The sequence below is a fragment of the Serpula lacrymans genome, assembly GCF_000218685.1.
Source record: "Serpula lacrymans var. lacrymans S7.9 unplaced genomic scaffold SERLAscaffold_9, whole genome shotgun sequence".
NCBI classification, from domain to species: Eukaryota; Fungi; Basidiomycota; class Agaricomycetes; order Boletales; family Serpulaceae; genus Serpula; species Serpula lacrymans.
Genome location: NW_006763298.1, coordinates 785,150 through 811,281, shown reverse-complemented (window position 1 = coordinate 811,281; position 26,132 = coordinate 785,150). Strand labels below are relative to the sequence as shown.

Here is a 26,132-nt window from a genome sequence, read left to right as displayed (position 1 = left end):
TCGTTGTCGTTGTGCTCAGAGTGGAGGGGAACGGGGAGGACGACGGGGACGATGATGGTGAAATGGTGGTGGGTGTACTGGTTAGAAACGGGAAAGACGGCCTGAAGGACAGGAACGGGATAAGCCGGTGATGCCTCTCAGCCATTTCTGTCTCCACGCTTCCGGTGTCCGTGACAACCAAAAAAAGAGTGTCCAGCACAACAAGTCCTCTTTTCTTATATGCCTGCTCGACACAAACAATACACGTTATTGTTCTAGCTCAAGTGCTAGCTCAGGTGCACGGCATCGGCCTTTGGGAATGCCACTGATGCCTTCCAGGGAAAGGACACAGGCCTAATCGTTCTCGGACAGGGCTTATGCTCGCGTTAATACTCGTTGCGTTCCTTGATTTCGCTCAGTAACCCGACGTCATGCCCGTCGCTATCACCCTTCATTTGCTCTTTAAATGGTAAAGAACTCCAGTATTCGTATCACTATCAGCGTCAGTAATCATCTAATGCCATCGACAGATTCAGACAGCCAAGCCACCCTCCCCTTACAACCAAGTAACTTCCCCTACTTACGTAGCCCACCCCCACCACCATCGCGCGGCATCAGCTGCAAGATCTTTCCACCGCGAACCTTCTCCCCATCCTACCCGACCGGACCAGACTGGGAGATGAAGATGAAGGTTCTGCCGTATACGTAGAAGGTCAAGGTTCATTTTCGAATCATCATTTCGAACCCATCGTTTTTCATCATCCCGTCATCTCCTCGCATCTCCCCGCATGCCCCTATCCCCCCCTCCCCTATTCCGCAACCGAGCACACATCCACCCTCATCGCACCCGACCGGCACCTCTCCTCCCTTCATCCGATCAAGCACAGTCACCGCCTCGACTCGTCGATTTTGTGTGCTCGCATCCACTCAGCGACTCAGCATTTCAAGCCACCGATGTAGGCGCGCCTCCGTGACTTGGGGGGGAGTCTTCTCCCCTCCCTCCTACCCTCAACCCAAATCCCCAACACACGGCCTTTCATAAAGCACAATAACCAGGAAATAAAAAGAAAACAACATCCCCAAACACCCTCAAGCGCAACCACCCCACTCCAACCATCCACACAAAAACCCCCCACCACGACTCTCAGCGTCGACGAAACCGGCGAGGACACAAGACGAGCCTTACCCACATAGGCCCATACCACCCACTATGATCAGTCCGCAACCGAGACGACAGCAAAGAGCAACGAGCCGATAAGATACGACAAGACCAAAAGGTAAAGCCACGAAGCCATAGCCACCATCCTGCATACATGATATGATCGTAAGTGATCGAGATCATGATCATGATCACCTTGAAGCAATATAAGACATCCAATTATTCAATAGAAACTCAAATGTCAATCTCCGAATCCTCTCATCTTGAAAGTCGTCCCGTCCATGTACACATCACGCATGAGTATTGCACTAATCAACGCTCGGTTCATGATACAAGCCTCTACACCCAAGTCTGAGTATCGAATCTACGTGCTGTGTTTCCAAAACCCAAAAGCTGTGTTCGCAGATATCGGCACCGACTCGGACACCGGCACCGGCACCGATACCGATGTTGATGTCAACACTGGTATGAGCACAGACACTACGCATACACTACCATCTCTCACCCAACTAAACCGCATAAGCGCCTCTGTTCCACAGCGGAATCTGGTTCGCATAGGCTACGTCGCCAAGAGGCGGTTGTTGGACCTAAAATGTGCAATGCAAGTATGAGCAAATAGTAAGCAAGCAAGAGTGAGTGAGTGAGTGAGAATGACAACGCCCATCCATCAGCATCCAACACCCCTCGATCACACAAAACAAAATAAGAAAAACCACGCACATTGGGATTATAACCCTGAACGACCTGTCCAAACTCTTGCCGCTCAGCCATCTGATCCATGCCCTGCCCCACGAACGGGTACGGCGGCGCCTGTGCCTGGGGTTGTGCGGCGTAGGTGTAGAGCGGGGGGAGCTGTGGGGGTCCTTGGTCTTGCGAGGGAGGAGGCGGAGGGAAGGAGGAGGAGGAGACGGGGAGGAGGAGGGGTCTGAGTGTGGGGGTGCGGGTACGGCGGCGGATGGCGGTGAGGAGGGTGAGTATGAGGAAGATGACAACGGAGACTGCGTGGGTAGTGGCACGGATAAGAAATTGGTACGGGTGCGAAGAGGGAAGGAACGTACCGATTCCAACTATACAAGCGATAGCAAGACCGACGTTTGTGTTCAGCCAATGGCACATGTCGGTGCCGAAGCTTGAGGATGGTCAGACCGAGCGAAAAAGGGGATGATCATGAAGGAGAGACGTACAAGTGAGTGTGACAAGTCAAATCACGAGTAGCCAAAGCAGAATGCACTGCAAATATCCTGAGCACATACACCCATGCCAACACCCCTCGCACTCACTGATATCGGATATTAGCTCGAGTGTTGTAATCAGATTATCTCGTGAAGTCAAGGGCGGTCGTCAATAATACGCACAGCGTCAGAAATAAAGGATATATGATAAATAATAAAAAAGAGAGGAAAAGAGAGGTAGGAAGGTGAAGGTGAATACCGCACAGCAGCACTGAGCATCGATCAGAGAACGCGCACTTCCTATAGCCTAGCACGCTATTGTGTTCTGTTTGGTTGTGCAGGGACGGAGACACGTGGATATCAAATGACATCATGGATGGGTCTCTTAAACGAGATGTGAGATTGAGACGGTTGTCATCCACCAACCTCCGCTTCTTCTTCTTATCTTCCATGTTTCTCCGTCCTTTTATATACCTCGCTCTTTTCCCACCTCTCCTTGAAATGCACCTCCTCCCAGCCAATCTCCACCGCCGTCACTCCCCGTCTCGCTCCCCAGCTCCCTCTCGTACCGGCATCAACAACACATTCCCCCGCTCACACCCAAGCACAGCCATCTCCACCCTCACCGCAGGTGCCATCTCCTCAGCATCGCTACCACACCACAACACCAGCAGCGTCCACACCCACGCCAACGGCAGCAGCACCAGCGGCACGAAAATCACGCATAGCGGGGGCACAGTCCTCCAGCGCCTCGCCTCCCTCTTCCACCCCCGCAAAAAGCGCGCTCCGTCCCCCCTCCCTCCCAGCTCCCGCTCCCACTCCCCCGCCTCCACCGCCTCCTCCGATATCCGCAGACCAAGCGGGCTAGGACACAGAGCATCCTCTCTCGAGTCGACCCTCTCTTTCACTCCCCACGAACACGGACACGGATGCGAAGGACAAGGGCAGGGTGGACGTGGAGGTGGACGCGCATGTGAGCTTGGGAAGGGAGCTGTGTCCTAGGGAGGTCGGGAAACGTACCCAATAATATAAATCACCCCGTTTCATCATCCCATCTCAGCCGAACCAAGCGGCCCCGCTCCGACTTGAAGCACACTTGCTGTCACGATCGTACCCATCTGACTCAGCTTTCTTATCTAATCGAGAGATAGAGACTCTTGTTTCACCTTATCTAATCTCTCTCTGATCTAATCTTATCAAGTATCACATGATCTATTAGTAATACACATTACCAATCAGCCTCACTACATACACATGTTAGTTACCAATACGCTACGTCATACCACCCCGTAGCCTCATGTTCTTTCCTATATAACTAGCACGATATCCATGTACATACCCCAGTTGTAGATTTACTCTTTTATACTTGCTTGTCTGCACTTGTTGAGATTTAAGTCCTACGCTGCTCGGGTCACCGGCATACAGCTAGGGTCTTTACACAATCTACAACTTGAAACGACACCTGTTGATGAGCAAAATCATAGCTATCCTTATCATCACCCTATTCCCCCTCATTGCACTCATACTCTTTGGTATTGCCAAAATCTACGTTCACCTCACAAAACTATCATCACTACACCTATCACCCGACCCGACACCATCATATCATTTTTTCCTGCCAACGTCTCACCCACAGAGTCGTTTGTTAACATCCCCCTCACTCCCCCTTCCAACCCAGTAGCTAGAACCCTTGACGGCGTGGAGCCCGATAGGTATTACTTAGTTTAAAGTAGCTTCCGTACGCTTCTGACCAGGCCGCTCATTTGAGTCCGCCAGTCGGAAAAGACCTGCACGCGGTTACTCGCTGGGTACCTCTGAGACAACCGTTCGGACCTCAGATACTATACAATTAGAACACCGATATCTCAGATTAGATTAGTTACGTATATAGTCAGTGCGGGACAGAAGAGGAACCGCTTGACTCAAAAGAGAAACGATAGTCTGGTTGAACTTATTCGAGAAAGTGTTGATCCGATTTATCATCGGGGAACTCTCGTATATGCAACCTGGTGATTTCGAAGAGTGGTTAGCAGAGCAACGCTTCCATTCCGAGAACAGAATAGCCTGGGAAATCTACTTTACATTCCCAGAGATAGAACCGATTAGAACCCGTTACCACACCCCTTACCCAGAACATGACGACGGCCGCATTCGGAGAGTGGCGAGGTCCGCGCGAAGAGCGGGACACACCAGAAATGGGGATGGGAGAATTGTCGGACGCGCTCCCGCCGCTAGAACCCCAACCCCCGACATCGCAGGAAGCTGGACTGGAACAGTATGTTCAGACCAGGATAGAACAGGAGCAGAGGAGGCTCCACGATTTATACGAAACGCAGCTGAGAGAGGCCAAAGAAGAAGTAGACGAATTGCTAGCCAAGCTGAGGTTAGCTACATCGAGTTCTTCTACGTCCGCTCAAGACGCATCCGCACCGCTGCCGCCCGCTACGCAGCCGAAACGCGTAGACAGAACCAGAACGGCTCTCCAGAAGCCTGAGAACTTTGATGGAGACCGAAAAAAGTATAAGGCTTTCCGCGAAGCCTTGATGCTTAATTTTGAAGATGACGAAGAGTATTTCGCGGATGAAAGAAGAAAGATCGCTTATGTGCTTTCTTTCATGACAGGAGGAGCAGCGGCAGCATTTAGAACAGAGTGGATGGAAACGAAGATGGAGAAAAGGATGCGAGGAGAAAGCATCAAAATCACTTACGAAAATTTTGAGTGGTTCGCTACAAAAATGGAGACTCGATTCAAAAATGTTCACGAGCAACTCGCCGCACGCAACGACATTATGATCTTGCGACAAGGAAAGAACACGGCCGAGAAACACTTTGAACATTTTGAAGAACTGAGAAGGGAGGCTAGTTACCTCCAAGCAGCCAATGAGGATTTCCTCATTTCACTCTTACGTAGGAATATGAATGAACCCCTGGTCAATCAGGTAATATACGGCGGCCGAGAGCCGACCAACTACGAAGAGTGGAAGAAGGAACTGATCCGCATAGACTACTTGTGGCGTCATAGAGAGGCGGAGAAAGAGAGCTTCAGGAGTACGGAGAGAAAGAAGCAAGACGGAGGAGGAAAGACGACCGAACCAAAGGTCGAGAGAAAGAAGGATGCAACCGGGTACCTATATACCCAATCCGGTGACCCCATGAAGGTCGACAAAGCAGAGTACCGACAGAAGGGACTTTGCTACCGGTGCGGTGAAAAGGGACATCGGTCCTTCGAATGCAAGAAAGAGGCACAAGCAAAGCCTCAGTTTAACGTGAGAGAATTCCTGCAGAAGATGACTGCAGAAAAAAGAGCAAAAGTCCTCCAGGGTTTTTGAAGAGGCCAGCGGTAACACATCAACCGGCTGCGCCTAAGGACAAAAGTTAAATCCTATATTTAACCTATTAATTTTTAGATTAATCATACTTTATCTCGTTTAATTTTATTGAAGATATACTAGCTAATAAAGATAAAGATCCTACTAACATTGCTGTATATGTAAAATAGTTTCTCCTCTCTTTCGATCGAAGATTCTTGTCTGCCGTCCACCACGAGTTGTATTAGTACAGATCATGAAAATGATATTGCATTGGCCAAAGACGCAGCAGATCTGAGATTAAAAGAGAAAGAAACAAAAAGAGATGTGAACCTGAACAGGGAACGGGTTAGAAAGATCCCTAAAACTTCAGAAACAACAGAACCACAGAAAGCAGTGACTCAATTGGGAAGCACTGATGTAACTGATAGTTCGACCAGTTCTGAAAAGATCACGGCGCGCTCGAAAGAGAAAAGCGCAGTAAAAGAATTTGTGAAGGAAGTGACTCAATCGGGTAGCACTTCATTGGAAACAACAGAACCACAGAAAGCAGTGACTCAATTGGGAAGCACTGATGTAACTGATGGTTCGACCAGTTCCAAAGAGGTCAGGAACACCTCTAATAAAAACCTAGACCACAAAGAGAGACAAAGACTGACAGCGGCATGGACGCCACTTTGGGTTGCAGAAAGATTACGAGACCAAAAGGAAGAAAGATCCATTGGTATTCTCAATATCTGGACGCACCAAAAAAGAAGTAGAGAAGTCACAATAGAGACAATACGAGAGCTGAATGCATTAACACTGCACGAAGCAGAACTTGCTCTATTAGAGTTACACACCCCGAAAAAGTACATTAGGGGAACGCAAGGAAACCAGATGAACATTTCTTGCAGACTAACAACTCTTGACACGAATCGATCAACGACGATCGAAGCTCTCCTAGATAGTGGATGTACGGGGAGCTGTATAGACTCTACGTTCGTAAAAGAACAAAAATATGAAACAAAGAAGATACCGAGACCAATCCCAGTATACAACGCTGATGGCACGCTTAACAAAGACGGTGCTATCAAAGAATTTATAGAACTGCGGATGAGCATAGGAGACCACGAAGAAAACATTCACTTCGCTGTAACAAGCTTAGGGAGTGGACGCATGTTCCTCGGACATGAGTGGTTAACGAAGCACAATCCCACTATAGACTGGAAAAAGTCGGAGTTGAACTTTGATAGATGCCCGAAAGAATGTAAACGACAGGTTGACTTCCTTGATCCGGAAGAAGACCCTGACACATACTTTTCGGAAGTAGATCGCTCAGATGGGGATCAGCTGATCCAAGTGAATCTAATGAACTATGAAGATACTTCTATTGACGATCATTACTACCACATTAGGGCACAAGGCACAACAGCTCAGAAGCTAGCCGAAGCCGCTGGTAAAGATCAGAAAGAAGGAGGATTCGAAAAGATAGTTCCCAAATATCTCCACGATTACAAAGACGTATTCGATAAGGAGTCATTCGATGCACTGCCAGAGAGACGCCAATGGGATCATGCCATAGAACTCATCCCAGGCGACCACACTCTGGACTGCAAATGTTATCCATTAGCTTTAGGAGAACAAGAACAATTAGATGCGTTCATAAACGAAAACCTCGAATCAGGAAGAATCAGACCTTCCAAATCACAATTCGCATCACCGTTCTTCTTCATCAAAAAGAAAGATGGAAAACTGAGACCTGTCCAAGACTACCGGAAATTGAATGATATCACCATCAAGAATAGATACCCGCTACCCCTGATAAATGAACTTGTAGACAAGCTCAGGGGCGCGAAATACTTTACGAAGTTAGATATCAGATGGGGATACAACAATATCCGTATTAAGGATGGAGATGAACACAAAGCAGCCTTCAGAACGAATAGGGGGCTCTTTGAACCATTAGTGATGTTCTTTGGACTCACGAATTCACCAGCCACATTTCAAACGATGATGAATGCGCTGTTTAAAGATTTGATTGATGATGGAAAGGTAGTAATATACCTCGACGACATCATGATTTTCACAAGAACGATTGAAGAACACCGCGCAATGACGCGCAGAGTGTTAGACATCTTAAGGAAGAATAACCTTTACTTGAAACCCGAAAAATGCGATTTCGAAGAGACCTCGACAGAGTACTTAGGTCTCATCATTTCAGAAAATGAAATCCGCATGGATCCAGTTAAAGTAAAAGGAATTATGGAATGGCCAGAATGCAAATCCAAAAAGGAAGTACAAGCATTCTTGGGTTTCGTAAACTTCTATAGAAGATTCATCGAAGGCTTTGGGTTGATCGCCAAGCCGTTAACAAAATTGACCGGGAAAGTAGAGTTCGTGTGGGAACAGGAACAGATCGACGCCTTTAACGGATTAAAAACCCGTGTCGGATCGACTCCTGTACTCGCCTTACCTACCGATGACGGACAATTTAAAATAGAAGCTGATAGCAGTGATTACGCGATGGGAGCAGTTCTATCACAGATGCAAGATGGGAAATGGAAACCTATTGCATATCTCTCAAAAGCGCTAAACCCCACAGAGCGCAACTATGAGATCTATGATAAAGAACTTCTGGCCATAATGACTGCGTTAGACGAGTGGAGACATTATCTTGTTGATGCAAAAGAGGTGTTTGAGATCTGGACAGACCACCAGAATCTCCTATATTACAAACAACCTCAGAAGCTCAACAGACGACAAGCTAGATGGGTTATGGAATTGAGCAACTACCACTTCACGCTCCACCACATTCCAGGAACAAAACACATCAAAGCTGACCTTCTCTCGAGACGAGCAGATCATGAAAGGGGGGTGGATGACAATGAAGACGTAATCGTTCTAAAAGCAGAACATTTCCGTATGATGATTTCACACACTGAAAGACAACGCATGGCAGAGCAATCAGCCGATGCAGTGGAATTGTACAAATGGATTTGTAAAAGAATGATGAACGTAGATGAAATAGCGCGGAAGATGATAGAGAAAGGAGAAGATAGAGAGAAAGGAATTTGGATGGAGGATGAGATGTTGATCTTCAAAGGAAGGATCTATATTACCAAAGACGGGAAATTACGAGAACATATCATTAAAGAAAACCATGATTCCACGGTAGCAGGACACCCCGGACAGTATAAAACCAAAGAACTGGTAACTAGATGGTATTGGTGGCCGTACATGGACAGAGATATCCGGAAGTATGTAGAAGGCTGTGAAACGTGTCAACGCACTAAGATTAACCATCAAAAGAAAGTGGCACCGTTACACCCAAATGAAATCCCAACTAGACCATGGGAAATCATTACCACAGACCTAATCGGACCATTGCCGGAATCTCTCGGTTATAATATGATACTCGTAGTGGTAGATCGATTCTCGAAGATGATAAAAGTCATGCCGACTTATGACAAAGTGACGTCAGAAGGAGTAGCCAGATTATTTAGGGACAATGTCTTTAGAAATCACGGCATACCAGAGAAGATCATCTCAGATAGGGGACCGCAATACGTCTCCAATTTCATGAAAGATCTCTACAAACTCCTTGGGATAAAAGGAAATCCCTCGACCGCTTATCACCCACAGACAGACGGACAAACGGAACAAATTAACCAAGAGATAGAACAGTATCTCAGAATATTCGTAAACCATAAACAAACGGATTGGGCAGAATGGCTACCATTAGCGGAATTTTCGTACAACAACAAATCACACTCCGCAACTGGTTATAGCCCCTTCTTCCTAAATTCCGGACAACATCCGAAAGTCGCGAAGGGAATTAGAAGTACGGTGAAGACGGAAAGTGCGGAAGAGTTTGTAAAAAGGATGGAAGAGACAAGGAAAGAAGCAGAAAAATCGCTGATAAAAGCAGCAGAAAACATGAAAAAACAGTACGATAAAGGGAAAAGAGAGGCTATCGTTTACAAAGAAGGCGACAAGGTATATGTTGAAGCAGAACATATTACTACCGATAGACCTGCGAAGAAGCTCGACGACAAAAGACACGGACCCTTTTCCATTGAAAAGAAAATAGGCGAAGGAGCCTATAAGCTGAAACTTCCTGGACGATGGAAGAACATACATCCGGTTTTTAACGAGAAACTGCTAACACCATTCAGAGAACCGGAATTCGAAACACAGAAAAAACTAAAAACCGCACCACCGGTGATAGTGGACGGAATCAAAGAATACGAGGTAGAAGAGGTTCTAGACTCACGATTGAAACGTGGGAAACTAGAATATTTAGTACATTGGAAAGACTTTCCTAAAGAGGATCGCACATGGGAAACCGAGTCAAACCTGAAACATTCATCGAAACTCGTAAAACAGTTTCATAACAAAAACCCTAGTGCACCTCGAAGGATAGAATTTACTCTAAACTATCAACCCTTCGAAAACTTTACTGTTCCGACTAGAATTCGAAAATCATTGTACAATTGGGAAACGGGCAGACTAGACTCTCACTTTCGGGACGAAAGTCCTAAGGAGGGGGTAATGTCACGATCGTACCCATCTGACTCAGCTTTCTTATCTAATCGAGAGATAGAGACTCTTGTTTCACCTTATCTAATCTCTCTCTGATCTAATCTTATCAAGTATCACGTGATCTATTAGTAATACACATTACCAATCAGCCTCACTACATACACATGTTAGTTACCAATACGCTACGTCATACCACCCTGTAGCCTCATGTTCTTTCCTATATAACTAGCACGATATCCATGTACATACCCCAGTTGTAGATTTACTCTTTTATACTTGCTTGTCTGCACTTGTTGAGATTTAAGTCCTACGCTGCTCGGGTCACCGGCATACAGCTAGGGTCTTTACACTTGCAGCCTGATAGCCTGACCCTCCCTAATACCACCACTCTCTCCCCCTCTACGCAGTGTACTCCCCGGCGCACCTACCCCAGCTCGGAACTTAGATCTCAGACGTCGGAATGCATGCATGACTGTGACGAGAGAGAAGAAAGAGAGAGCAGGTCCAAATCCGAGTCTAGAACCATAACTACATATACCATAACCGTGCCGATGATCGACAATCCAACGTCGCGCCGTTGAATCTTTGAGCTTATTACTTTATACCCTTATTACCATACCCCGTACCTACTCCTATACCACCTCCCTTGCTTCCAGAGCCTCCTTCACTCAAGTCAAATATGCAAACATCATGCATTGCCCAATCTCACTATTTAACCACATATCGAAAGCTACGAATAGCTGTAAGGCAGGAACAGCCTCTATTTGCCACTTGGCATATACTCATACCTTGAGCTCTGAGTCGCTCTAGAGCCTTTTTACTCAACCTCGAGTCAAGGGAGCCAACACATGCTAGGCTGGATAGACATGTACTATCTTGTAGTACGCCTTGCATGTTCGCAACATGCCGTGAAACCATGCTCTTATGACCAAATAGGGACCACAAGAAAATGTGCCTACACTTCAGTCACCCCCAAAACATAAGCATTTAGCTTCAACTATCTGTGTAAATGTATAAAGCTAAGAGCTTGTTTTTCCTGGTATCATCCCAAGTGCTCCAGCAAGGATGGGATCATCCCAGAAGCGGAATAATACCACCCTTCTGGGATTTTCCCATGGTATCAGACCATGTACCATAGTGGGATTATCCCTCAGATGGGATAATCCCAATAACCTGTCACATGTCACATGGTATCAGGGGGATTGGTGCTAATACTAACATGTGAGAATGCTGGGCCAACTAGTTGTAAGGACCGTTTTATTATTTTCTTCTTATCCTCGTTATGTCTTGGCTCTCGAACGCTTTTCCCGTTACACCTCTGGCTCTAGGGCTAGAGGTATCCTTTGCCATTTTACTTCTCATAGCCCTCACAGGCTTTCTTAACCATCGCTACCACTTTATATCACAGATCAGAGACTGGGCATCGCTCCCAGCTAGCCAGCACACTGGGTAGAGACTGGTAGTAGGCATCTCGCCAACCAGCTCCAGGCCCCAGTAAAGCTTGGTAATACTAATAAACGCCTTATCTAGAATCGTACCTCATCATGAGGATACGGTTCCTGACCACGCGTGACAATCTTCTATTATTAGTACAAGTCTCTCACCTGCTGATTAATCAAGTCAGAAAGTCGTACGATAGTTGCTTTCCCCTTTTCTTATTGGTTGATTAATTCCTCAGACCACTTTTCGTATATTCTCTTTTCGGTCTGAGGAACAGACAGTTCTCTATATAAAGCCGTACCTATTCATGTATAGCTCCTTAGCTTTCTATTACTGAATTTACCCGCTTTACTCCTCAACAAGAACCTTTGAAGCTTACCTCTCAAAGTCCTCTACTCGCTATACTTACTAGCGTCTGTCGACCTCAAGCTCATTGGACCCTTACTCCCTGCAAGTGCAGAAGGAGATAGGTTTAGTTCTTGTTATAGTTTATCGTTGCCTCACAAAATAGAAAGCTCACTCTACAATCCGTTCACAGCGTACCATCTCGCTTGAACCCATTATAGCCCTAACTTACCTTTTCCTTCATCCCTCGGACGTGTTGTCATTCACCGTCCTCCTACCCATCCAAAACAATCACTTGCCTTCTAGCTAAGCTAGCTAGTTGTTCTCTCCAACATTCCTACCCACCTCGAAGTAATACTCTTACTTGTTCTAGCTCAAATCCTCACCCTAGCTGTCGTCTTTGATCACTTCTACAATCGTCAAACTGTCGAACATCAGAGAGAGCCTAGTAACGGACGAAGAACGACGTTCACTCGAGGAATTCCACCGCGCCCTCAACAACCGAGACCTCCACATTGCAGTACCTGTCAACGCTGCCACGGACCCCCAGCCTGCCCACAGAGACGCAGAAACTGAGTACTACGAAGACTCATCAGCCACCTCTTCCCCCATCTCTGAACTAGAAGGACTAGTTCTAGCCGTCGACAATTTAGCATTTGAAATCTCCCAACTCCGTCAATACGTCGCGCTTACTCGAGTACGCATCAGCAGCTGCTCAAACCTGCTTTTGGGAATCCGATCAAGCGTCCAGAGAATTGTTCAGGTTCAATTCGATACACCTAGAGCACCTATTGATCAAAGTCTACGAACAGAGAATTCTAGAACCCCCTCGTCGGAACGACAGTGAAGAAAGACGTGCCCTCAGACGACGAGCGGCAGAACATAAAACAGCTCTTCTCATACTATCCGACGGAATCTCCCCACGCATCTATCACCTTCCGAACTACGTTGAAACTCCCCAGCTTGCGTTCTCACCAGAACAAGACGGGAGAGAAATCCACTACCTACTACCCTGTGGAATCATCATCCACCGACGACCCTACTCCGCACCCTACCTAGAATTCCTTACGCCCTATCTCGAACCATCCAAAATTGACGTATACGTTACAGCGTCATTTAATCCTACCCCTCTTGAACTTCTTTTTACAAGAATTGGAATTTACGAAACCGATCTCATCAAGTTCTATCGGGAAATACCATTCTTCTTTGACGTCCCCCTCACTCCCGAACAGAACGACGTCTTCAACCCACAAGATTATCTTAAAACAGGAGTCCACGTATTAGTTGTCACCCCTTTCTGCCGCGACGCAATATGAAGGATAGTAGCCTGCATATCGCAATTTCGCAGACTAGTGTTTAAGATTGGACACGAGATCCTCGAAGGAAGGAATTGGGAAAGAGAACAAAGACAGATCAGAAACGTCTGTCGATTGTTCAGAGAATACCAAAACTACGGGAAAGAAGTTTTTGATTTAGTCATCCGCCACCCCACAGATCGTTTCATCGTTACCGAAATCAACACCGAGTTCTGGGGAGTACTTATTCGAGAAAACAACAGAGTCTACTTGCAGTACAAACCAGGGTACCATCTGACCCACGGAAATTTCTCTTATATTCCTCCCGTCTCCTCGTTGATCCGAGGAAACGTCCTTATTGAAAGAACCCCCTCACCAGACGAAACAACCTCGAACTTGGACAGTAATTCTACCACTAGCTCACAGGTAGAAAGAGACTTGGAAGAAGAAGAGAATATTTTTGGATTTACTTCTAACGATTGGAGTGACGAGTTCGATTACGATTCGAACTAAATAAACCTCATCTCAATCCTTCAAAGTGTTTTCCGAATATCGAAACCCAAGACCGTCCATAGAACCAGAGACCCCACCCAGACAAACCCTACCGCTACCGCCTACACGCCCACCCCCACCTCCAATTCCTCCAAAACCCTCATCCATGTCTAACCCCACGCAGTTACACGGCAAAGTAACACTCGCAGCAGAACCCTTCGAATTCAAAGGAGAGAAAGAACGATTCATAGCATGGCGCCAAGCACTACAGTTGTACTTAACCGCCTACGCATCCTACTTTCCAGACGAGAAGACGAAGCTCATCTACCTCCTGTCCAAAATCAGCGACCAAGGAACGTCGACAGTAAAAGCTTGGAAAGAGAACGTGCTTACCAAAGCTCTCGACGCAACTACCCCCGTATGGCCGACTCTCTCGACCGTCCTAACCGATCTAGCCCAAGTATTCGGGAATCCAAACGAAAGATCACAGGCGGTAAACGAGATCGAGACATACAAACAGGAGAACAAGCATTGCGATGAATTCTTTAGCCATTTCACAACGCTCATGGACAAGGCCGGATATGACGCTACCACTCACTTTGACGTGATCAATCGTATTCTCAAAAAGAATCTTCACTCTCGAATCTGTGATTTCGTCATCATCCAGAGAGACCTACCGAAAACATTTGCTGAGTGGAAGACGCAAGCCTACGCATGGGAGGCACGAAGAGAAGAGTTTCAGCTAGATGAAAGACGAAAGAGAGAAGTCACGCAGCCGTCGCGACCTATCTATAGACAACAGACGTATACGCACCAGCATGTGCAACAGCCGCAGCCACAGCAGATGGCGAGACCCCAGACGAATCAGTATGCAAGAAGGTTCGAGGATCAACCTCAGAGAGGTGTATTCCCCGGACAAGGCGTACCCATGGATACAGACCGACAGAATCGGTTCAGGTTATGTTACGGATGTGGCCAGCCGGGTCATATCGCAAGGAACTGCCCTCTGAAGAAAGTTGCAGCTAGAGAAGCAACCACAACCCAGGAGGAGACGAAGACGAAGGATTTTCTCGAAGGTCAGGAGTAAGCACGGACTCTCTGACCAGTAAGCACGGTTCGGAAAATGTATTTGTAACTGATAAATCAAAACATGTTTCCCAAAACCCACGTGCCGAGAAATACGCTAAGCCACATTCAGCAGAATGGTTGGCTCGACGAATTAAAGACCAGAAAGAAGAAAGAGCCAAAGCATTGGTTCGGAACTGGGCCTCACCCCAGTGTTACCCACACATCACGACGGATACAATCAATTTACTCAAGCAACACGATGAAGAGTATATCGTAGAGCAATTGAATGTGATCAAAGACTTTGCATCCCTCCCCCCATCTCATCAACGCAAACTCTCGCTACAATGTCAATTATCCACTATCGACGATCACCAGACGCATGTCATTCCAGTTTTGATAGATTCAGGATGCACAGATTCTATCATTGACGAAGCCTTTGTTCGGCAACACAACATTTCCACAAAACCACTGCCAACTCGTGTCATTGTCTCAAACGCCGATGGAACCAAGAATCGCACTGGACCTTTAATGGAATATGTGACACTTCGCCTAACTGTGGCAGGTCGCACGGAATTAATGGACTTCCTGGTCACTGGACAAAGAGAGGCCAGAATTTTATTAGGACACGACTGGCTACGACGCACGAATCCCAATATCAACTGGCAAACCAACACCATCACGTACCCTTCTGATGATACGGAGTATCACCCTGAAGACGGAGATAGAGTCATCGCTGTAGACTTACAGAGCAGGATTGACAAAATTTCCGTCGAAAGCAACGTATCTCAGACCAAAAGCCAACAGATTGCGGAAGAATCAGAACGAGCAAAGTCAACACTCACGTTCAGAGACGTTGTTCCCCCATTTTATCATCATTTTGAGCCAGTATTCACAAAAGCGTCATTTGACAAACTACCCCCACGACGAGTCTGGGACCACGCAATTGAACTCCTACCAGAAGCCAAAGGTCTAGACTGTAAAACGTATCCACTCAACCGAGACGAACAAATTCATCTTGACGAATTCTTGAAAGAGAACCTGGAGACAGGGAGGATCAGAGTATCGAAATCCCCTTACGCATCCCCGTTCTTCTTTATCAAGAAAAAAGACGGATCTCTCAGACCGGTACAAGACTATCGGAAACTCAACGCCCTCACGATTAAAAACCGATATACGTTACCTCTCATTTCAGAATTGATAAACCGACTCAAAGGAGCGAGATTCTTCACCAAGCTGGATGTCCGATGGGGATATAATAATGTTCGAATCAAAGAAGGAGATGAGCACAAGGCCGCCTTCAGAACTAACAGAGGACTGTTCGAACCTCTGGTTATGTTCTTCGGACTCACGAACTCCCCAGCCACCTTTCAGACAATGATGGACCGACTTCTCCGAGACCTAATCAACGAAGGATCAGTTATCGTATACCTCGACGACATCATGATATTCACCGACTCGTTAGAAGAACACAGGAAGATCGTATCCAAAGTTCTTCAGATACTCGCAGACAATCAATTATATCTCAAACCAGAGAAATGCGAGTTTGAAAAGAAAGAAGTCGAATATCTGGGAATGATCATCTCCCATGATACGATTCGCATGGACCCGTTAAAAGTACAGGCAGTTGCAGAATGGCCAATACCGCGAACCAAAAAGGAATTACAGTCGTTCCTAGGATTTTCAAACTTTTACAGACGATTCATCAGGGACTATGGAAAGATTGCCAAGCCACTGACGATCCTCACCGGAAAGGTAGATTGGGAGTGGGCTGAAGACCAACAACGAGCGTTCGACGTTCTCAAAAAGACAATCACCACTTCACCCACACTTGCAATCCCTAACGACGAAGATCCATTCAAAGTTGAATGCGACGCCTCCAACTACGCCACAGGAGCGGTGTTATCACAGCAACAAGAAGGGAAATGGAGACCAGTCGCATTCCTATCAAAGTCGATGAACCCTGCAGAGAGAAATTACGCTATCTGGGATAAAGAGATGCTAGCGGTAATGCATGCGTTGGAAGAATGGCGACACCTCCTCATGGGAGCTAAACACCAGTTCACCATATTCACCGACCATCAGAACCTCACCTACTTCAGAGATCCCCAGAAAGTAAACAGACGACAAGCTAGGTGGATGGACACACTAGCGAGATACGATTTCAAGTTAGAGCATGTGAAAGGCTCGGCGAACACGAAAGCGGACCTACTCAGTCGAAGAGTAGACCATCCGAGAGGCGAGAGAGACAATGAAGGACAGGTCCTTCTACCTCAGCTCGCGGAAGCAAACATTTATACTATGGAGGACGTGTTAGAAGAACACTACCTGGACGAGCTGCTAGCTTCGCAGCATAAACTAGATGATTACGTGGTGAAGAAGTTGAAAGAAGATCCAAAGGTTTGGAAGAAACGAGACGGAATCGTATGGATAGGAAATGAGAAAGAAGACGAGTTGACGTTAGGATCCTTCAAAAACAAAATCTACGTACCCCAAGATCCAAAGTTGAGGGCACGTATTATCGAAGAAGAACATGACACGAGCCTCAGCGGACACCCAGGAGAAAGAAGGACGCACGAAGGAGTAAACCGATCATTCTGGTGGCCTAGCCTCAGGAGAGATATCAGGAAATATGTCGCAGGATGCGAGATATGTCAAAGAACAAAGTCGCATCGTCAAAAACCGCATGCTCCCCTCCATCCAAATCCGATCCCTGATCGTCCTTGGCAGATAATCACAACGGATCTCATCGGAGCGTTACCAGAGTCAGACGGATACGACGCTATCCAGGTTTTTGTTGACAGATTCTCGAAAATGGCTCACTTCGTACCCACGCACGTTACTCTTGATTCGTTAGGTTACGCCAAACAACTACGAGATTCGGTTATACGACTACACGGCATCCCGGAAAAAATTATATCTGATAGAGGACCTCAATTCATGTCGAACTTCACCAAGGACTTCTATCAAACCCTTGGGATCGAACCCGGTCTGTCAACAGGTTACCACCCCCAAACTGACGGGCAGTCCGAAAGAATCAATCAAGACCTGGAACATTACCTACGCACGTTCATTAATCACCGACAAGATGACTGGGCTGATTGGCTAGCTATTGCCGAGTTCACGTACAACAATCATCTTCACTCCGCGACCAATCAGACCCCCTTCTTTGTAAATTATGGTTCTCACCCTCGTAAAGGAACCGGTCAGAAGCCTTCAGGGCGCTCGCAAGCTGCCGAAGACTTCGCAAACTCCATGACAAAACTACACGAGCAAACTAGGCAATCATTATTACTCGCTAATCAAAACCTCAAAAAGTACTATGACCGAAAACGCACGGAAGCACGGGAATATCACAAAGGGGATAAGGTGTGGTTAGAAGGAACTCACATCTCCACCAATCGTCCGATGAAAAAGTTAGATGACAAGCGATTTGGCCCGTTTACGGTAAAAGCAGAAGTCGGCCCATCCGCTTATCTCCTTGACGTCCCTAGATCCTGGAAGGCGATCCATCCCGTATTCAACGAAATCCTTCTATCACCATATCACACGCCGGAGTTCCCTAATCAACCTAGCACCTCGAAACCTCCGCCGATCCAAGTTGATGGCGCAGTCGAATACGAAGCCGAAGAAATCATCGCTTCTCGACCCACTAAACTCAAAGGGGCTAAGCTCGATTACTTCGTCCATTGGAAGGGATACCCGATCACGGAAAGGACGTGGGAACCTGATCACCATTTGAAAAATTCCCCTTCACTTATTGCCACCTTCCACCGCAAACACCCTGCCGCCCCACGTGTCATCACCTCTGCCGCCTTACGATTTCGTCCATATGAAAATTTCACTACTACAACCGAAAAACCCCGCCTTTTCGACTGGATCACAAACCGCTTCACGAACTGCGGCGCTAAGATTCTTGGGACAAGAATATAAAAGGGGGGGGTAATGTAAGGACCGTTTTATTATTTTCTTCTTATCCTCGTTATGTCTTGGCTCTCGAACGCTTTTCCCGTTACACCTCTGGCTCTAGGGCTAGAGGTATCCTTTGCCATTTTACTTCTCATAGCCCTCACAGGCTTTCTTAACCATCGCTACCACTTTATATCACAGATCAGAGACTGGGCATCGCTCCCAGCTAGCCAGCACACTGGGTAGAGACTGGTAGTAGGCATCTCGCCAACCAGCTCCAGGCCCCAGTAAAGCTTGGTAATACTAATAAACGCCTTATCTAGAATCGTACCTCATCATGAGGATACGGTTCCTGACCACGCGTGACAATCTTCTATTATTAGTACAAGTCTCTCACCTGCTGATTAATCAAGTCAGAAAGTCGTACGATAGTTGCTTTCCCCTTTTCTTATTGGTTGATTAATTCCTCAGACCACTTTTCGTATATTCTCTTTTCGGTCTGAGGAACAGACAGTTCTCTATATAAAGCCGTACCTATTCATGTATAGCTCCTTAGCTTTCTATTACTGAATTTACCCGCTTTACTCCTCAACAAGAACCTTTGAAGCTTACCTCTCAAAGTCCTCTACTCGCTATACTTACTAGCGTCTGTCGACCTCAAGCTCATTGGACCCTTACTCCCTGCAAGTGCAGAAGGAGATAGGTTTAGTTCTTGTTATAGTTTATCGTTGCCTCACACTAGTGAAGATATTTCCAGTCTTTTCCACCTGAATAATGGTACTTTAGCCCAATATAATCAAGACTATTTTGAAATATATGAGTTACAAGTTCCTCATTGTAGCTTACTGCAAATTTGGGGAGAAGCATTCCCTTTTTTTTAAATGTGGAACATTATCAATTTCTAGATATAATCAATTGCAGGAACCATACACTAGAAAGATGCTGTTGTCCTTGCTGATAGATGTGATATGTGAGTTCTGCTTTTTTGCAAGGTTTATTATACCCTTAACTGAAGTAAAAACTAGGAAACACAACACAAATGCTGTGACAACAAAGTAATCTGCAGAAGGACATCGAATATTAGATTTACACTAGATCTGGCATATTCTGTGAGGAAAATCCTGACCTTGTAGAAAGTAAAACATAGTAAAAAGAAACATAAAGTCATGTTCTTGCAAAAACATGAATTTACCACTTTTGTGGCACTACCAAGGTATTTGATACCTTATATTGTACATTCTCTGAGAGTGGTTCCTGGGGGCTGCTGGCTGAAGGTCTATGGGGAGAGGGGGATGCTTGCTATGTACAGTATAATACACAAGATCTCCATTTTGATACTCCTACACTAGATGACTTGAGTGTGAGGATTAATTAGGCACTGCTTAGGTATTTAATACCTTGAGTTGTGCCATTTCTGGGAGCTACCAGCTGAAGGTCTAAGGGGTGACTGGTGCCTATATGCTGACTGTGTATAGTACAGTATCTAAGTCCACAAAGAATCTGAGTGCTGTAAAGGTATTCTTTTTTTAGATTCTTGAGAAATTGAAATGAATCCGGAAAATATTTTTTCATGCCAAGTAAGGTTTCTGCCAACATTCTCTGTCTCTCATATGATAGTGATGCTGTCTCACACCACTCTTTTTGGATTATCATTTTTATGGCAATATGTAGAACTCAGGTAATTTCCTTCAAAACTGATTCTGACCATTGACATTGCCCAACTTTTGATTTTTTTTACTGAGGATCATCCCACACTGATCTGGACAAATCCCTGAAATAGGGTGTGATCATCCCAGTTAAATCTGTACATGTCCCCACGTAACATGGGGTTACCCACTTCTCACATGGACAAATACCAGAAGGGGGTGGGATCATCCCAGTTCAATATGGACAAATACCATAAAGGGATGGGATGATCCCAGCTCAATGTGGACAAATACCACAAGAGGATGGGATAATCCCAAGCCAATCTGGGATGATCCCAAACCAATCTGGGAAAATCCCAGTTAAGCATGGACAAATACCAAATGAGATGGGATGATCCCAAACCAATATGGGAAAATCCCAGCAAGAGATGGGATGATCCCAGTTAAGCATGGACAAATACCAAAATAGGATGGGATGATCCCAATTGAATCTGGGAAAATCCCAGCTTAACATGGACAAATACCAAAGAGGATGGGATGATCCCAATCCACTCTGGGAAAATCCCAGCCAGAGATGGGATGATACCAGTTTAACATGGGCAAATACCAAAATAGGATGGGATGATCCCAGCTTAACATGGACAAATACCAAAGAGGATGGGATGATCCCAATCCACTCTGGGAAAATCCCAGCCAGAGATGGGATGATCCCAGCTCAACATGGACAGATACCAAAAGAGGATGGGATGATCCCAATCTACTCTGGGAAAATCCCAGCCAGAGATGGGATGATCCCAGCTCAACATGGACAAATACCAAAAGAGGATGGGATGATCCCAAATCAATCTGGGAAAATCTCAGTTCAACATGGACAAATACCAAGGGGGGATAGGGTCATCTCAAACCAATCTGGGAAAATCCCAGCAAAAAAGGGGATGATCCCAGTTAAATGTGGACAAATACCAAATGGGATGGGATCATCACAATTTGATATGGACCAATGCCTGAAGGGTAAAGCATCATCCCAAACCAGCCAAGGAAAGTCTTGGAAAGAGATGGGATCATTCCAGTTCAATCTGATCTAGAAAAATCTCCAAATTACATAGGATCATCTCACTACATCACAGACAAATCCAAGCAGGGGACAAGATCACCCTGAGTCAGAATAGGACAAGGAGATCCCACAACAGGAACAGAATTATCGAATAGCATGCTTAGGCTGCTGGTGACTCAGCATGACAGGGGAAAATACTCCTGAAATGCACTAAGGTTATTCTGTAACATATAATCATAGGTAAGTTCCCAGCAGCTTAAAATATTATTGTCCTTTTCCAGCAGTTTCCATTTTTTACATGTTGCAGTATTTTGTTTGTAAACCAACTATTATGTTATGGTAGGACCTGGATGAACCTAAGGTTGAACTGGGACAGTGATTCAGAGTAGCCCTCATGTAGGTTCATCCCAAGTCACATGAAATTGCATAAGCATGCAGAGCACACCTTTCAGCCATTTTTGTTTTCACAAAAATTTATAATCAATTGTATGCGTGGGGACATATAGTGGATAAAATGGGTGTTGGCTTGTGGATGCTGGGCTGCCACAAAGAGCCAGCAATTTGTCTCATGCAAGACATGTTCTGCCTTTGACAATGATGCAGCAGAGGGAAGGATAATGAATATGTAGTACTTACTCGGACTGGTATCTTTGTGCATTTTTCAGTTCAGGCACTTGGATAAAGCTGCACAATTCAAAAAAATATCATATCTTTTGGATCAGCACATTAAATGGATTTGTGACATATCTTTGCCTGGTTGCAAGAGTGTTACATTATTTAAAGTTGGATGAGCCTGAATGAGAGGTATTGTAATCCTGCAGATGTATATGCTTGGTATTGTCAAACATCTTGTATTCCTTTGACTATAAGCCATTTTAAGTAACATTGATAGAAATCCAGGGTAGATAAATCTACTTTGTGATATGCAGTAAATTATATGATAAGTAGGAATGACAAAGTTATATAGTCAGTTAAGGAAAAGAGATATGGTTGAATTATCTCCTAATCAACTGAATTAAATCAGGTTAATTTGTAAATGGTTATATGTCACAATTAGTTACACTAACCTTTGGTCAAAGTCTCCTCCATCAATCTATAGTATATGATATTACACTAGAAGCTGGACAAATTAAGGTTCAATTGAGAGTAAACACCATTTGAAATTTGTATATATGTTATAAATGATGAAAGCAGGTAGTATTGTATTCTGCTTCATGGCTATTAGTACTATTGATAATGTATTGATGTTGGCTACATTTATGCAGGAACTATTTTTGCAGTAAAGCCCCCCTGACACCATGTGACATGTGGCAAATGTCTGGGATTATCCCATCTAATGGGATTATCCCACCATAACAAATGGTCTGATACCATGGGAAAATCCCAGAAGGGTGGTATTATCCCACTTCTGGGATGATCCTATCCTTGCTGGAGCACTTGGGATGATACCAGGAAAAACAAGCTCTTAGCTTTATACATTTACACAGATAGTTGAAGCTAAATGCTTATGTTTTGGGGGTGACTGAAGTGTGTGCCTAAATGAAGTTGCCTACCTTGATAGTTTACAAGCACTATATTGGCAAAGAGCAATAGCCAATACTCTGCTGGGAAGGGGTAGATCTGCAGATAGCAGGTGGGGGACCCCCAGTTACATTTGTTTTTACTTTACAAAGAGAACAAGTCTGCATGTCATCATCTGATGACCCAAATGCTGCCCTCCTGCAGCAAATGCGGAGGCAAATAGTTGCGCTGACCATGCAACTCACAGAGCTTCAGGCACACCCCCCTGAAACCATGGAGCAGAAATAGTGTACAACACAAAGGCTGAGATCATTGCCAACCCCAGTATTTTGACGTAGGCTGAGCAAAATTTGCTGAATGGTGGATTAAGCTCCAGATTTGGGTGAAGGCCAATTATGTGGCCTTTGAAAATGACTTTGAGCTCTGAACTGCCGTACTGTCAAGGCTCTAAGGAGCTATGGTGGGTCAATACACCCAAGTTAGACTTCAGGAGTGCTACTCCACGAACATGTGGCCCTCCTGGGATGACTTCAAAGATAAGATTGAAAAATATTTTAAACCCCAAGCTGAGCATGACTAGGTATAACGTCTTCACTTATGCCGAACTAACGGAGTGAAGGCGTCGAATCTCAGCAGGTAGTTGAATTTGTTTATAGAGAGGAAATCAAAAGCTAAGGTATGTACAATGAAGATTGACCACTTATATATGTAATGAGGCATGTCAGCCTTGAGGCGCTGACTGAGAAACATGAGGATAACACATGTGTGATGAGTAATCAGGTGACCTAATGTCACGTAATGAGATAAGATAAATACTACATGCTGATTAGATATAGTATGATAAGTGTCTCTACATCAGATAAGGATTCAGGAGATTGAGATTGTTCTTTCCCGTAGCCTTTCCAATGAACCAGATATTCTAACTTGCCACGTTTCAATCGTGAGTCAAGTATTTGTTCAACTTCATATTCTCTTTGTCCATCTACTTCTGCAGGTGGTGGTGGCTTTGGTTTCCTTTGTCCCGGATATGTTGGTTCTTTGTAGGGGTGTAGAAGCTTTTCGTTAAAGACTGGGTAGATATTTTTCCATTTTCCAGGCAGTTTGAGTTTATAGGCTGCTGGTCCAGTCTTTTTCTCGACTACGAAGGGTCCGTGTCATTTGTCGTCGAGCTTCTTTGACAGTCGATCAGTGTTGATATGCTCTGCTTCGATGTAAACCTTATTTCCGGGTTGGTATTCCACACTGTCTTTTTTGTTTTTATCGTATGATTTTTTCATAATCTCGGCTGCCTTTGCCAGAGATTTCTCCGCATTCTCTCGCACCTCCTTCATCCTTTCTACGAACTCTTCCGCACTCTCATTCTTCACCATCTTTTTGACTCCTTCAGCTACTTTTGGATGTTGTCTGTAGTTTCCATAAAAAGGGCTATGACCAGTAGCCGATGTCATGCACCAAAGTTGATTGGTAGCATGGACAGGTGTCAATAATGAAGCGAATATTCAAAAAGACTCGCCTTTGCGCCACACAGGCACAGTGCCACGTGGAATAGTAATTAATATTGCCCTTTTTGAACTTGTGGCTGATCAGCACCACCTCTATTAGGCAATCCAGTCACGCTCACCTTTGCTTTTCCATCCGGTACTTTCCGCATTTCGGCATTTCGGCAAATTTTCGCGTCGCCACTGGCTACACATTGCATTGCGCCCTCGCTTTTGTTGTTTCCCTTACTCCCCTTCCTTTGCCTAGCCCCACCATGGGCCCCTTCTTCTCCTTTTTATTCTCACCTGACGGTCGTTTCTGGATCCCCATTCTAATCCACTTTTTCGTCACCTCCACCCTCCTCCTCCTCATCTTATTTGCACCCCCACCATTTCTGATGTCACCACTTCCTATCCGCTTCCGTTGCCGATCCATTGACTACCACATGCCACTGCTGATATCAGCAAAGCCCCGGCGGCCGGTCCAAATAGGGCAACAGGTCCATCTTCATGACGTCGATCTGCCATCATATACTATCAAAACATCGGTCGCTCGTCTTGCCTGGTTGGAGCGTGGGTGGGTAGTTTTTGAGCTGGAGAAGGTTCATCCCCTTGCGTCACCCATGTTCATCGCTGTCCCATTCACTTGGGTACACTTATCTTTTGTCCATTGTCTTCGCTACAGCTACACCTATCACACGCTGCCTGGGACTCACTTGTTCCAAGTTGGAACTACTCCTCTCCCTCCCTCGTTTGATCAGGTGGTCCAACACAACCAGTCCATTGGTAAGGCCATGGAACTGTCGGATTTGGACTAGGTGGTGGACCGGTGGCTCCAGTTTCTTTTTCTTCAGCAGAACATTCATTTACAGTGCGATTATTTTTGATTTTTGAATCATTTTTATGGACACATATTTTTTTAGAATGCCTGACTGACAATAAAGGAACTGTGTTGATACTGATAGTGTTTTGCCTTGCCCTTTTTTTACTGCATCTTCCCATGACATCATGATTTTCCTGCTCTCTTTTTGCTATTGGACTTTACTCTATGGCTGTACAAACCTGTGACATTACTCACAGCATTTATTGTTCTATCCCTTTCTTTTCCTTTTTTTGACAATCTTATCCTGTACTACCTACGCAGGATTTGTCAGCGTACATTCCTTCCTTCATATTCTTTCTCATTCTTTTTGCACAGCTATACTGTGCATAGCCTACTTTTCTTTTACTATATAAACCCCTGTATTTTACCTTGTAAAAAGAACAAGAACTCCAATCCAGACTTCTTCTCTACTCTCAAGTTCACTACTCTGCTACTTGTGATCCAGTGTGGTCACAACACTTCCCACTTCTACCACTGTCAACTGCTGTCATTGTCACTTCCCACTTTTGAAGTCATTGTCATCCCTTTCGATTAGAGTCCTTCTGAGCACTACAGTTTGTGTGTCAGGAGCCTGCTATCACTGGGAACCTCGTCATATTGTCGTTCTCAAACCTACCTTGTGCTACGATTAGCAAGGTAGTGCTTATCTATACTCGTCACTAAGCACCTATCTTCTATAAATTCAACTATCCCTCCTCCTCAAAACCCACACCCATACATCTCTGGGTTTTACTTTGAAGGATCCTTATACATACCACCCCATGAACAACCAGAGCACCCACTGTTCTAGGAGGCAAAGCCCATAAACAAGTTCCGTGGAATCTGGGAGGATTGTGTGTTAGTTTGTTTTTGTGTGTGGTTT

The 26,132-nt window shown here is 45.3% G+C and overlaps 6 protein-coding genes across 6 annotated transcripts; 3 read left to right on the top strand and 3 right to left on the bottom strand.

Moving 5' to 3' along the window:
* Positions 1 to 1,408: 1,408 nt before the first annotated feature.
* SERLADRAFT_471447 (uncharacterized protein) lies at positions 1,409 to 2,580 on the bottom strand (the record flags this gene model as incomplete). The annotated part of the gene is made up of 5 exons (XM_007320096.1): positions 1,409 to 1,725; positions 1,859 to 2,136; positions 2,197 to 2,267; positions 2,323 to 2,368; positions 2,419 to 2,580. Coding segments are annotated over 5 exons (474 nt in total).
* Positions 2,581 to 2,760: 180 nt separating this feature from the next.
* Positions 2,761 to 3,312, top strand: SERLADRAFT_439690 (uncharacterized protein; the record flags this gene model as incomplete). The annotated part of the gene is made up of 1 exon (XM_007320095.1): positions 2,761 to 3,312. The coding sequence occupies one exon, from the start codon at positions 2,761 to 2,763 to the stop codon at positions 3,310 to 3,312; it is 552 nt and encodes a 183-aa protein (XP_007320157.1).
* A 10,896-nt stretch (positions 3,313 to 14,208) lies between these two features.
* Positions 14,209 to 14,846, top strand: SERLADRAFT_393690 (uncharacterized protein; the record flags this gene model as incomplete). The annotated part of the gene is made up of 1 exon (XM_007320094.1): positions 14,209 to 14,846. One exon carries the CDS (start codon positions 14,559 to 14,561, stop codon positions 14,799 to 14,801), a length of 243 nt encoding a protein of 80 aa, XP_007320156.1.
* Positions 14,847 to 20,846: 6,000 nt separating this feature from the next.
* Positions 20,847 to 21,419, top strand: SERLADRAFT_409439 (uncharacterized protein; the record flags this gene model as incomplete). Its single annotated transcript, XM_007320093.1, has 1 exon — positions 20,847 to 21,419. One exon carries the CDS (start codon positions 20,847 to 20,849, stop codon positions 21,417 to 21,419), a length of 573 nt encoding a protein of 190 aa, XP_007320155.1.
* A 2,305-nt stretch (positions 21,420 to 23,724) lies between these two features.
* On the bottom strand, positions 23,725 to 23,892 carry SERLADRAFT_349972 (uncharacterized protein; the record flags this gene model as incomplete). Its single annotated transcript, XM_007320092.1, has 1 exon — positions 23,725 to 23,892. A coding segment is annotated over one exon (168 nt), but the record flags the coding sequence as incomplete, so codon positions are not given.
* Positions 23,893 to 24,348: 456 nt separating this feature from the next.
* SERLADRAFT_393689 (uncharacterized protein) lies at positions 24,349 to 24,763 on the bottom strand (the record flags this gene model as incomplete). The annotated part of the gene is made up of 1 exon (XM_007320091.1): positions 24,349 to 24,763. One exon carries the CDS (start codon positions 24,758 to 24,760, stop codon positions 24,596 to 24,598), a length of 165 nt encoding a protein of 54 aa, XP_007320153.1.
* Positions 24,764 to 26,132: the final 1,369 nt, after the last annotated feature.